This window comes from Choristoneura fumiferana, chromosome 10 (assembly GCF_025370935.1).
Source record: "Choristoneura fumiferana chromosome 10, NRCan_CFum_1, whole genome shotgun sequence".
Classification (NCBI taxonomy): Eukaryota; Metazoa; Arthropoda; class Insecta; order Lepidoptera; family Tortricidae; genus Choristoneura; species Choristoneura fumiferana.
In genome coordinates, this window is record NC_133481.1 from 9,797,767 (window position 1) to 9,811,380 (window position 13,614).

The 13,614-nt window shown below is 38.1% G+C and overlaps 2 protein-coding genes across 2 annotated transcripts; one reads left to right on the forward strand and one right to left on the reverse strand.

Annotated features, from left to right (window-relative positions):
- The first annotated feature begins 290 nt into the window (after window positions 1-290).
- MED17 (mediator complex subunit 17) lies at window positions 291-10,579 on the forward strand. Its single transcript, XM_074093430.1, has 12 exons — window positions 291-517; window positions 637-886; window positions 1,527-1,808; window positions 2,346-2,481; window positions 3,602-3,819; window positions 4,076-4,159; window positions 5,903-6,056; window positions 7,321-7,457; window positions 8,021-8,106; window positions 8,682-8,814; window positions 9,733-9,874; window positions 10,285-10,579. The coding sequence occupies exons 1-12, from the start codon at window positions 429-431 to the stop codon at window positions 10,503-10,505; spliced, it is 1,932 nt and encodes a 643-aa protein (XP_073949531.1). The 5' UTR covers window positions 291-428; the 3' UTR covers window positions 10,506-10,579.
- On the reverse strand, window positions 10,572-12,656 carry Rsf1 (Repressor splicing factor 1). The gene is made up of 3 exons (XM_074093431.1): window positions 12,511-12,656; window positions 11,629-12,303; window positions 10,572-10,715 (listed from the first exon to the last, which is right to left on the reverse strand). The coding sequence occupies exon 2, from the start codon at window positions 12,286-12,288 to the stop codon at window positions 11,761-11,763; it is 528 nt and encodes a 175-aa protein (XP_073949532.1). The 5' UTR covers window positions 12,289-12,303; window positions 12,511-12,656; the 3' UTR covers window positions 10,572-10,715; window positions 11,629-11,760.
- Between the last annotated feature and the right edge of the window lie 958 nt (window positions 12,657-13,614).

Here is a 13,614-nt window from a genome sequence, read left to right on the forward strand (position 1 = left end):
AAATCCTCCTGTCTATGGTGACTGTGTTACCAATTAATACTCTCCTCAATTTTCAGGGACTTTAGAAAAAGGGCTTTCAAAACCGTCAAGCGGCTTTGCATCTTTGCTTTGCGTAGCCAAATGCTTACAAAAATCATTTTCAGTTTTTGTTCGAATTTTATGGCAACTAAAATTATGCCAAATGGAAAAAATAACTAATTGGACTGGTCTGGGCTGGTTGGACTGGCTTTAAGTGTACTTTGTTGTTTATTTTTTAGTCTGTGTAATATAAACCAGAGACAAGCTAGATTAGGGCAATGACAGTGATCTGATCTGTCATTTGAGTTGAAAGAAATTAAATGTTATTTTTATTTACCGTAACAACAAATAAATGTAGAGCTATTGCTATTGGAATACTTCAACTTAATAAGCTCCGTCGAATCTAAATCATGGCTAATTCAGTGAATATATCTATTGAAGCCCCTATAGAAAATCAAATACAGGAAATAACCTATGATGGCCAAGAAATTTACCAAGCGTAAGTATTTGTAAAACAGCCTCATAAATATATAGAGGCGAAACGAATACTACTTTTGAATAAAATAATGTATTCACGATTGATTTCATATTTAAAAAATATTTAAATAATTCTTCTAGGCCTCTGTCTATGTCAGAGAATCTTGCGCGGTTAGCACAAAAAATTGACTTTGCAAAATCCGATGACGATTACTGCACTATCAAAAAAGAACCAGAGGTGGAAGTTAAATCCGAAGAGGACAGTAAAGAGCCTGGCTACCAGTCCAGTCAATGGCCATGGGACTCGGTGAGGAACAAACTGAGGGATGCACTCACACAAGTTTGTGTTTTGGCTGATGTTTTGAGCATAGCTAAAGAAAAACGATACATGGTAAGTGCACAGTATAAAAGATGAAAAAAGATCTTGTTATAAGCATTATTTTCCAATTTATTTCAATCAATACAATAATAATAACCAGCAACTACCAAATGTGCGGGGGCGGCGTCAGACGCCCGGGAACGCCTCAAGGTCACAAAATATAGCTGTCTCGGCGCCCAATATCATTTCTTTGCTTTTGGCGTCGAGACTCTAGGTCCTTGGGGTAAGGGTGCGCTGGAGCTACACAGGGAGCTCAGCAATAGGTTAAGGGAGGCAACAGGCAACCCTCGCGCCGGCAGCTTTCTCGCGCAAAGAATCTCAATCGCAGTTCAACGCGGGAATGCTGCCTGCGTGATGGGCACCATGCCAAGAGGCCCACCTCTCTTTTTTAATTGAAGTTTTAGTTTTAGTTATTATAATTGAATAGTAGTTTTAGTCCTATGGATATTTTGTATTTTCTTAATATTTTTTTAATAAAAACTTTCAGTTATAATAATAACAATTCTATTAATAATTTTAGTATACAGATACTGATACAAAAGACCCACCTTCCCACGTCACCTACTTCGGAAGCTTTTTGCTATGAAAATTCCGCCCCTTGTACATCACTATTTAATTTTTACAACCTTAACAAATGGAATTGATTTAACAGATCCTAGACCCAATTCAAGCAGAGCAACAAGACACCCGTCCTATGCTACAAGTTTATGGTCGCAAGAAGGCCCTTGGAGCAGCAGCTGCTGTTCTTTTAGCTGGTGTAGAACGTCTCCGAGCCAGTGAAACTATGAGGCTAAGCCGAAACATGCCAGACTTCCACATAGACCTATTGAGGCTACGACAAAACTGGAGACTGAAGAAAGTCTCTAATACAATTGTAGGAGATTTGAGTTATAGGACTGCGGGCTCTAAATTCAGTCAGACTGGAGTGTTTGAGGTAATATTGTATGTTTTTATTTCTTTGTTGTATAACCATAAACTCTATGCGTGGCTTTGGACGCATAATCCATTAGCCAGCAGTCAAATTGAAATTCTGAGATTTTACTGATTTCACATGGGAATTCCCAAAAATCACACTGTAAATTTGATTAATGTTGTATATAAAATACCTGCGCTAACCAAATTTCATGACTAAACCCATTGAAAGTTTATCTGTGGTTGAAACTTTATCTGGATCCCATGGGAATATTGGGATAAAAAGTAGCTCATGTGTTATTCCAAGTCTCCATCTACATACCAAATTTCATCCAAATCCATTAAGCCGTTTTAATGTGAAGGAGTAACAAACACATACACATACTAACAAACTTTCGCTTTTATAATATTAGTACTATAATTTTATGATAGAATCAGTTAACATTATTATCATAACATTGCGTCTCATGTTTCACATTCACCACTCACTGATCTTCACGCCAATTGCCTCATTAAAAACTGTACTAAATGTATAATTTAACATTATTGTTCACTCCAGGTAACAAAGGCCCCAGAAGACCAAATAGCGCAAGCGATGAGCTTGAATGCGGCAGGGCCGGCGCCGTCGGCTCTCCGCGTTGCTGTACCGCCAGAATTGCAGGGTGTTGCCTTTATATCAGTGCTCTGCCAAAAAGGTATGAATCATTATGAACATGAAATTACCATGAGACTCACTCATATTAAATTATATTGTCCCGGATAACTCACATTTTAAATCGAGTTTAGCTTACTAAAGTTCGACTCGACTCATCCAATACTAACGCGACACTGACACTGTTAACTGATATTAACTCGATATAAGATGTGAGTTATCCAGAACAATAATCATTTAATATGGTATGAATCATATTTGGACTAATCTGAACAATAGCAGTGCTGTGGTAACATCCCCTGGACTACTCTTTAGAACAACTTAGAGATCTTCTAAAAGCAAGCCTACTCTTTTCACAAAGAGCCTGGAACGCATCCGCAATTCAACATATTTTATGAGTGGTAGGTTGTATCAAGTGACCCGCCTATTGTTTGCATTGCGTTGCTTTTTTTTATATGATAGGGGATCATATATAAAAAAAAATATGGATTATCTCCTGAGGACATATGATAACAGTTCTTTTAAGAAACTGTCCCTAATGTATCTTGGACTATAGGACAGAGTAACAAACAAGAAAAGTTGAAAGACATGTACACAAACATTATGTAATAATAGACAATCAGTCAATGTTTCCAGCAATTCAACTTTTGATATGGTTTTATGTTATTTTATATGTTTAGGTACATATAACCAATTAAACCGCCGATTTTTTTTTAACCTTAATCAAGGCACCAGTTTGAAGTTGGTGCCTGTGTAGGAGCCAGGAGGAGATAGAATCCCATCAGGTAGACGACTAATAGGTCTACTTCTGCTGGCTAGTGCTGAGGCAGTTAAATAAAAATGGTTTATTATTTTTTGCATTTTAGTTTTTTCGGCGGTTTATTTTTTTGTTAAAAAGTTTTTATTTTATAATTTTTCCCACACTTAGGGTAGGTTTTTTTTTTCAAATTTATATGGGACCAACTTTGAGGTTATACCCTATCCAATAAAAAAAGAATTCTCAAAATCGGACCACATAAAGAAATGTATATACCCGTCGACTTGAGAAATTATTAAATTACATGACAATTTTTACTCCATCTCTCGCTTAAAAAATATGCTTACTTAAGTGAAATCAAAAAGCCTTCAACTTTTTATTTTTACACATCTAAATACTTTTCTAGAACAAGAAGACGTAGTGACTGCTACACTTTCTTCGTCTGCCGTCAACTGCCCTGGTTCGATGCCAGGCGAAGGCGCGGAGTTGCACTGGCAGCAGAAACTAGAAGCTGCTCAGAATGTACTGTTCTGCAAAGAACTGTTCGCGCGGCTCGCTGCCGAGGCCGTGCAGTTGGACGCCTCAATACCACACATGGTTGTTGGTAACCAGATTATGGCTACAGTGAGTATGATCATTACTAAATAATCGATTTAACTACTAAACTTTACCCACGGTTTCGCACGAGTAATCCATTAGATGGCAGTTGAATTGAAATTACATCGTAGATTTCATATATAACATCCGCGCCAAATTTTGCCAAATCCAGTTTTTGAGATTCCAAGATTTTACGCCGATCCCGTGGAAATATCGAGACATTAATATATGCATATTTTACCCATTTTCATCAGTTTGATTTTATGTATTTTGTTTCTCCAAGGTGCTGCCCGGTATTCAGTTGCTGATAGGCCTCTGCCATAACAATGCGCAGAATAGTAACAGCAGCAATCCGGATGCTGTCAAGGTATATAATTTTTAATCGTTTTTTTTTTTTTCAACTTCTAAGTCAACGTAGTCATGGTCATCAGCTCATTTCAGTTTAAGTTCAATTAAATTGACAGATAGCTTGCATCGAAAAAGGCAATACATGTTGTTGAAGATCCGAATTTTCACGCTATGAAACATTTTCAATATCTATTGCGTCCATGTGGAGCTCCTAGCCGTAGCCGATGCAGAGTCCCTAGGCCTAGGCAGTTAAGTTACCTACTCTGCCTAAGGGTTAATCCGGCCCTGCTGCCAATGACTTCTGACAGCAGCAAAGTGTCTCGCACCATATAATGAGGGCTGATTCGATTTGTAGCATTCGAAGATGGCGGATGTAGACAATATCTAATTTTGCTATTTCTGTTTCTTTGGCTAGTTGAAGTATAATTTTGATAGTGTTTTATGCGACGATTAACCTTAACAGTGAACAGTGATCCCAAAATCCTATATTGCTCTCGTGTCTAACATTTTTTTCATCACACTTGCTCGTAAACAGCGTCGAAACATGCAGGCTGCCTTGGTTGCAACCCCCCAAATAAAACCCTCGACCGTAATGTACTTGTCATGAAACCCGTGGTCGGTAAATGAGTCATTGCGCGTACAAATTTTCTTGTCATGAAGCCCAAGGTCGGTAAATGAGTCAATGTTCGTACTGATGGTGCTGCGCATGGCGTAGCAGCAGGACCACATGCACACGCGGCTCAGGCACATGCTGAGGGAGGGGGGGGGGCTGGGCGCTGCCAAGAGCGCAGCCTACGGTATCGCCAATATTTGGAACAATTATATTTTTTTTCTTTTAAAAATATAAAAATTTACTCGCAAATGTGATGAAAAACATTGTATGTCGCACGGGCGGTACTAGAATTACGAACATCGACTCATTAAAGCCCTCAGTCTTCGACTTCGGGCTTCTAATAGACGCTCGTTCGTAATTCCTTATTTACCGCCCTTAAGACACAATGTACTATTAATGCGCAAGTGGTCTCCACGTGGTTTCTGGAATTTTACTATCAAGTTGCAAAAACTACAATCACCGTTCAACGTGCCTCTCAAAGAGAGTTTAATTTGACACTGGCGAAATTGTCCTATTAATTAGGACAGAAAAGCCATATTATAAAAGAGAAGAAGAAGAAATGAGGGCTAATTGACAGGTGAAATATCTCTAGATGGCGTTAGTATCGTGAGGTCCGTTTGACGTTACGGTCTTGCTTGCAAATGGCTCATTTAGTATGTTAACTAAATTGAGCCAAAATTACTTACTAAACTTATTTAACATACTAAATGAGCCAAATGCAAGCAAGACCGGAAAACCGAGTTTAGACTTGCAAGAAAAATCGTGCTAGTTGCATTACAATGCGGCGATGGACCACTACTAGTACAAACTCGTTGGCTTTACGGCCTCGCAATATAATGCAACTTGCACGATTTTTCTTGCAAGTCTAAACTCTGCTTTAGGTCATACGGACATCACGACACTAACGCCATCTAGCGATATTTCGTCTGTCAATTAGCCGGGTGACACTCTTTCCAGGCCCGGATAATACCGGGATGGAAATACCGACCCTGTTTTTCGTGTAAACGCCCATAGAAGCTCCTGTCAGTTTCTATGGGCGTGTACACAAAAAACAGGGCCGGTATTTCTATGTCGGTGTTATCCGGGCCGGGAAAGAGTGTCACCCAATTAGCCCTCATTGTAACTGGTTCCGTGTGTGTGTGTATACAGCCCGAAGGCACGGCAGGCAAGTCCGAGCACGACCACGTGTTGGAACACTCGCTGCATCAGCTGCTGCGGGCCGTGCATCACGCTAACACGCATCACCCCTTCCCGCATCCCGCCACCGGCCCACTAGGACCCTCCAAGAGGCGGTGTCTTGCTGGTAATGACTTAAACAGTTCTCTGGTAATGACTTATACAGTTCTCAGAGATTATATTTTGTTTTTAACGAAATCTTGGAACTTTAAAAGAAAAAGTTTGGAATAGATTGTGCTCATGGGCAGCGGTGATATGTTCGTGCGTTTCCCTTGTTTTTAAAAAACTTGATTTAAATATCAAAGAAATAAAACAATTTATTACTTACTTGTTACTCCGCAACCAGCAAGTTTTATCCTTGCGGAGTAAGTTTTAGTTCATAAAACAAAATACCATTCTCTGCGATCTCTCTTTCAGTCTGTACTACAGTTACCATTCTGAAAGGTATTTTGTTGTTGTGAAACTGTTATAGTTAAAATGTAACGTCTTTGAATAGCTTTGAACTTACGCTAACTCTTGTAGACGTCACAGAATTGATACATTCCTATTTGCTGGGTGCAAAGTGGGGGAACCACGAATCGATCGCAGCACGCGCCGTGGCCAAACAAGGAACTTTTTGGCGGACCAACTGTCACTATTTACTAGTGAAATTTACGTATTCGTGCATTATTAAGCAAAAATAAATAAATATGCCTCACGAAACCTACTGCGTAGTTAACTGCAAGAACAATGGCGTGATCACAAATTCTATAAATTTCCACAAGAAAGATGTTTTGTATGGTATCGTTGTCACTGAAGTTTGACGAATTAGACGAGCTTCAATAGTGTGGCTCATTATGAATTTATGATCTTCACATTTAGTTTCTTTTACATCTTGGACATATCGAGCCAAAACTATAATTGTTTTCCTTTTATTGTTGTTTGTGGTTGGAAAACGATGTCGTATAGTGTGCTCGGAATCCCGTTTTTATAATTAATTTGGCCATGTTTAACTGAAAATACACAAAAAGTCTGCATTACTAACGACCTACTACAGCCATAAATAATCGTCTGCAATATATATGAAAAGCGTTATTCGATTACATTTGTTTATTTTATTACTTCTCGTACAGACAGTCATGAGAAAGTCCGTGTCCTGAAATTAATTGATCGTGCCATTTTAGACGAGAAATAAAAAAGTTCAACATTGTTATCAACACTATAGATTTACATGATCGAATAGAATATAATATGTAAATTAAGATATTCCATTGAAATTATTTGTTTGTTTACTTACTCTTCGTAATGACAGCCAGCCATTTGATATTTCAAAGTCCACCGTAATTGTAACCGCTAGTTGGCGCTGTCATCGCGCACCCAGCGAATATTAAATAAATCGTATTTTACTATAGGCCCGATGGCAGCTGATCGCTACGAGCTACTAGACATGAGCAAGGAGCAATCATTACTGGAGCAGATCATCCAGCAAGCTCAGCACTTCTTCATGCGCCGGCGCAGCGAATACGTGCTCGATACTATCGCTAAAGAGGTACGGTATACTGAGTTTGTTAAAATTCCTTTCCATCCTCATGATTATCTCAGTCTATTCACGTCCCACTGCTGGGCACAATCCTCTCGGAATGAGAGGGCTTGTGCCGTAGTTCCCACCCCACGCGGGCTCAGTGCGGGTTGCAAACTTCACACAAACTATTGAATTGCTTCGCAGGTTTGTACAGGTTTCCTCACGATGTTTTCCTTCGCCGTAAAGCTCGTGGTAAATCTCCAATGTAATTAAACTTAACGTAAAATGACAAAAAGAAATCACAAATCAATTAATGCAGTTCTTTTTCTTTTTAGAAATAAAGGAATGTTTCCCTTGAGTAAATTTTCCTATCGTCAGATTAACAGTACTTTTCCTCCAGGTGGCATAAATATTTTGTACTATTGTGTTATTTTATTCCCAAAAATTTCCATCCCTTCCCCAAACGTGGGCATTTATTGAGCTTAATATTTTTTATTCCTTCGAAACTTTCAATGAAGGAAGGCTTCAAGTGCTCATCCTTCTACTGAAAAGTTGTAAATCATACCAAATAATCATCATCTTTTTGTCAGGTAAAAGATCCACTTATCGTGTCACACTGGAACGCCCTAAACAGTCCCACACAATCGTGCGTCAAGATCAACATAATGGCATCAGGGTAAGCAAACGCATCTTTGACATTATTATTTTGGGATTCATTTGTAAAGATATGTTGTATTACACTTTTATGCTCACTCGTGTAAAATATTGCATATGTCGCCGTGTACTGTACTATTCATTACATGTATCCCAAGTACCTAGTTGTTTACATGGACATCTTTGCGTAATCAATGTCCATTCCTTGATACTTATCCATACTTATAAGCTGAGCGTGATGGAGATATTGAATCCAAATACTACGTATTTTAAAACCTTATCTTTATACCTACGAGTGATTAACTAACAACATGTGGGCAAGACAATATGAATGAGTTTTTCTCCAAAGTTTTAAGCATCAGCCTATACCAGTTAGAAGCTGCATTCAAAGGTTTCTGGGTATGAAAATCCCGTAATTTTACGTGCATTAAGAAGATTCTACATTTTAAACCAAATTACAGTTCTGCTACTATACTGCTTATTTGCTAAATTTCCAAATAATTCTTTGAACAACTACCTCTACTACCTCTTTTAGTTTCAGACTTCCCCATACTGACCTACTTATCGCTCGCTCTATAACGTTTGGTTTTGTTATAGCTACGATGCGGTTTGCCGCACTTCATTAGTGGTTCACGTGGGTGAGAAGACACTAAAGTGCATATGTCGCGACGGCAAAGTGCGGCATCTGTCATACGAGCTGCAGGAACTGAGGGATCTTATTTACTGTCAAGTAAGATAGTTATATCTTACCACCCTTTTTGCCAGATAAACAAATAAGTCTGTGGCAATTTGATAACACCATTTTTTGAGTAATTAAGTCTGTATTTATACATTCGGATTTTCAATGATTGCAGTTGGGAATTCCGCGGACTATCCGAGGCCATTCATATTAAAAATAGCTGGATACTAATGCTAAACAGCAGAACAGCAACCAAGCAGTTTTAAATTGTCGTTTCGATTCTGTTGTTGATACAAGACTATACTTGAAAGGTTTAGGTAATTAGTTAACTAAACGTAAACAAAACGTCAATTGGCGTCTTAAATATTAAAATTCCCCCATTATTAAACTATGTAGGTAAACATTTACATTTCTGTATTTAAATACATTAGTCTTAGTTTGTATTACAATGATAGACAAGTAAAATGTTTAAAATCCTTGAAATGTGCCAAATCTGGCAACTGAAGTTTGTTTACCTACATTTAATTAATTACCTAAACCTTTCAAGTATAATAGGCAATCTTCCTAGTACAGTCAGCGTCAAATTTAAGACAGTGGCAAAGGTGCTCAATATATAATTGTTTCCAGTGTATGGTTCGTAAATTTGAGTATCTTGGCCTGTCCCTCTCCCTTGTACAGAGCTGCTTTACCTGATTAAAAAGGAGGAAAGTGATTTCAACGGGAAGCCTTGGACAGATTTAAACTCATTTACAGGTTGATTCACAAGAGCTGGCACGAATGGATCGAACGAGTGAATGAAGTGTGTTAGCTATTTGAATATACTTCACACAAATGTGAAAATGTCATGCATCGTCATTTCTTATTTTCCAACAAAAATGTCTAAGTGACACATTACTTTCGTTTCATTCAATCCATTCGTGCCACCTTTTGTGAAATGATCTTTACCTATATTTATACCCTTTTACCTAGATATACCAGCACCAAATGACGGCCGTGCAAGCCGTGGGACGTTGTATGGGTTGGCAGCTACTGGCCAGCAGCTCTCATCTGGGCTCGGGACCAGTAGAACCACTGGGAAACGCGTCGTCGTGCCTTCTAGCGTCCCCAAACGGTATGTGGTGTTCTTGAGTTACATTTATATACTTAGCGGCAAAAAATCTGACCCTCAAATATATGCAGTAATAGGTAATTTGTGAGCCAAATTTTGTGCTGGTGAGTATATTTGACTAGCTTTTACCCGCAACTTCGCACGCGTGTCATTAAGTCTGACTATTGTACTGTACCCCTACCCTAGGGTAGTCCAGTATTAAGATAAATGGTAAATGTTTGTACGCTTTTATTTAACTTGCAATGTTGTTTGTTTAGGTCAAACTTGCAATCCTAAAATTGAATTGAAATTGAACAATGGCAGTAGTCAATAATTTTTTTTATTAAAAATATTTTTATTTAAGAGTTCTATCTCTCTCCCACTTGTAGCCCTGCATTTAATTGTGTCATTAAAGTTGTACGAATTTGTTTCAGGTGATAGAATGATAGCCATAAGATGCGAGCCCTCAGTGGGCATGCAGGTATTCATCGCACAATCACCAAGAAAAGACTTCTTCTCCAGCGAACTAGTACAAGATAAGAAATGGGAAAACCTGGGAGGAGCTTTCAAAGAAATAAAATTAGATAAAATGGAGGGTAAAAACTTTTTGAACAAAATGGAACTTCTCATGGCTTGTCTTAGTAGCCCATCATAAGATTATTTATTTACCTTTAGCTTAAGCACAACTACATATTTGTAAGAAATGAATAAAAACATAAAATGAAGTAATTATATTTTTTTTATTTATTTATAAGGGGACTTAACATTAGAGTGCTTAGGTAGTATGTTAAATATTCACTGAAGATTGTTCTTGCATTAATCTCTCGACGAATTAGAAGGCTTGAGATCGTCTTTTTCCAAGGAACTGCAGAGAGAAATTTCATCATTAGAATAATAAAGTGTCTACTTACATGACCTTGCAATAGATCACAGAGCAACATTTGATCACAATTTCCTGTTTACAGAAGCACCTAACCTAACTAAGCTCAGTTCAACCTTTGAATCCTAATATAAAATTTTAGGTTAGAATCGTCTTTAGCACACATATGAGAATGACTTGAATTGCTTCAAATGTTCAAAATTAAGGTTAGTAACCCGTAGCAGAGCCGAAATTAATGTTGTTTTGGTACCTATTACTCAACCGTTTTAACATTTAAATATTGGAATGGTGTACTAGTGAACCAAAATTGTTAGCAGGCCATGATCTATTTGTTAGGATGGCAGGAAATTAATTAATATCGAGGGATTTACCTATCTACATAAAAAAACTGCATTTGCTCCTCGTGATCTATCAGGTTTAATTACTTGTTAGTGCTGTTCAAATGAAGTTCACCCCATCTAGCATTACTTTAAATTTAAACCTTTTATTGTCAGTTTCTAGTTATAGTTCTTTTCATACTCAACTAGGTGGGAAAGGGCTATAAATTAGCTATTATTATTCTAAGCAAACTAAAAAAAAAATAGGTTACATCTCTCTGCTGACTGACTGAAATAAGAAAAACTTGCTGATGTTACATTTGAAATAATTAAGTGCTTACATACACTAAATTATCAGAAGTGCCGAACTGATCTACTAGAATTAAAAAGTACCTACTTCCTTAATACTAAAAATACTTTTTAACCCACTTAACAAAATAAAGAGACCACTAGACAGTGAAATCTAGAATATGATTTTAAAACATTATAATGTAGGAAACTTAAGCACTCAGTAAATAAAGTTTCAATCGGGCAAGTCTATGCCATACAGACTAGTTTAAATAAGTAAAATGTGTACACACCTCTAATCCTTTGAGACACCAATAGAACTCTTCCCAGCATCCAACCCCCAGAATTACCAGACATTGAATTTAAACACTTGGAAGGCTTCAGATAATGATAACACTAATACCTAAATAAATTCTAAAGCTAAATTAAAACCGAGACAGGGGTGATCTAGATCTGAAGTTGCCACCGCCGCCGCCACCGCCGCCACCACCGGATCCGTAACCGCCTCCTTGGCTTCCACCGTTGCGGTTGAATGACCGACCGCCACCGCCGCCGCCTCCGCCACCCCCACCGTAGGGGTTGAAAGGTCTGTTGCCGCCACCAGGGGGACCGCCGAAGGACCGGCCGCCTCTAAAGCTACCGCCTCCTCGGCCACCCCTGAAGCCTCCACCGCCGCCGCCGCCGCCACCCCCACCGTTTCTCCGAGGTCCGTCCCGCTTTCTCGACAGCTCTACCTTCAAAGTCGCGCCTAACATTTCGATACCATTCATCGCGCTACACGCATCTTCAGCCTCCTGCAAGTTTTCAAATTCTATGAAAGCAAAACCGGGGGGATTTAGTGCTACCCAGACGGAGTTCAGTTTGCCATATTTGTCAAACTCCCGCTCCAAGTCCTCCTTCTTTATGCCTTCTATGAGGCCGCCGACATACACCCTAGTGCCACCGGAACTCATGTTATTTTCGAATATCTAGAAAGATAAAAATACTTAAATCAATAAAACTGGTAGAATCCGAGCATTTTATAGAGATTTAATCGCACAATGGAGCATATAAATAGATAAATACAATGCGTTGGTTAAAACAAAATGTCGTCACCCTGTTAATGCCACGCCAACGCGTATTTTGTTTTTTCACATATTTTACACACTTTTAGACGGTATATCAGTATTACTTACGTGTATCAATGCTTATTGAATTAATGTAGAATAACCTACACTATAAATAATTAGTATTTAATTTGTTTAATAATTTTTAACGGTAAAGAAAGACAAAAATGGATCAATGGAATTGATTGATGTCGACCGAGTGAACGAGTGAATGAAATGAACGGTACTTAATGCGTTTCATTCTGCAGGAAAGACGCAAATCATGGGGCGTTTTTCAAACTGCTCTAATATTAGAGCATTTATTCTAAAGATTCTTTTTCTACGTAATGCTACACACACACGCGGTGTTTTTGCACTCACAAAAAAACGTTAAATAAAATCATTTTTATAGTGATTTAGCTCGACTTTTTTATTTTATTTTCGTAATTAAAAAAATGCACGATAATTATAAATTACTGAAAACGTTTTAAACCGAAACGTAAAACGTTTTAGATATTTTCATTGACCTATACACCTATGGACTGGAAATACCTACAAAATACGCGTGCATACCTAAACATGGCACATGAAATGGCGCTCAAGGGTTGTGATATATCGATTACGAAACCAAAGTATTTGATATCGATATTCAAATTAATAGCGGCTAATACTTTGAGCAGCAATGGTATCAATATTTTATGTTTCTTCTTGAAAAAATCAGTTTGAAATTCACTTTGTTCATAATTACTTTGACGGCATATAGGTACAAGGAGATTGGTAATATAAAATTCGTTTGGAAATCATAAGGGGTAGAGGTATCTCGAAATCAGTAGTTACTGAAATATAGAGGTGAGACGTATTTACTGGAATAGGTTTTGGCTTGGACGCGCGAGTACGCGTTCCCACCAGCGATTCTTTTAGCGTACGAGTATTTAGGAGTACGGCGGCTGACAACGTTCCGCCAACTTGAAAACAAGCTGTTATGTACACTTTTTAATTGAAAAATTTATAAAAATTGCTGACAGTCCTAAGCCTGTATGAAGTATGAAGGGAAGTTTTTAGTCGGTATTTACTGTGACGTGCAATCCGATTCGATTTTGTTCGATAATATTCGTAAAACTACTAAAACTAGTACGATGTATACGCAATCACGGGAGCGTATTTACGGGAATCATTTTGTTTACGCAATGAGTT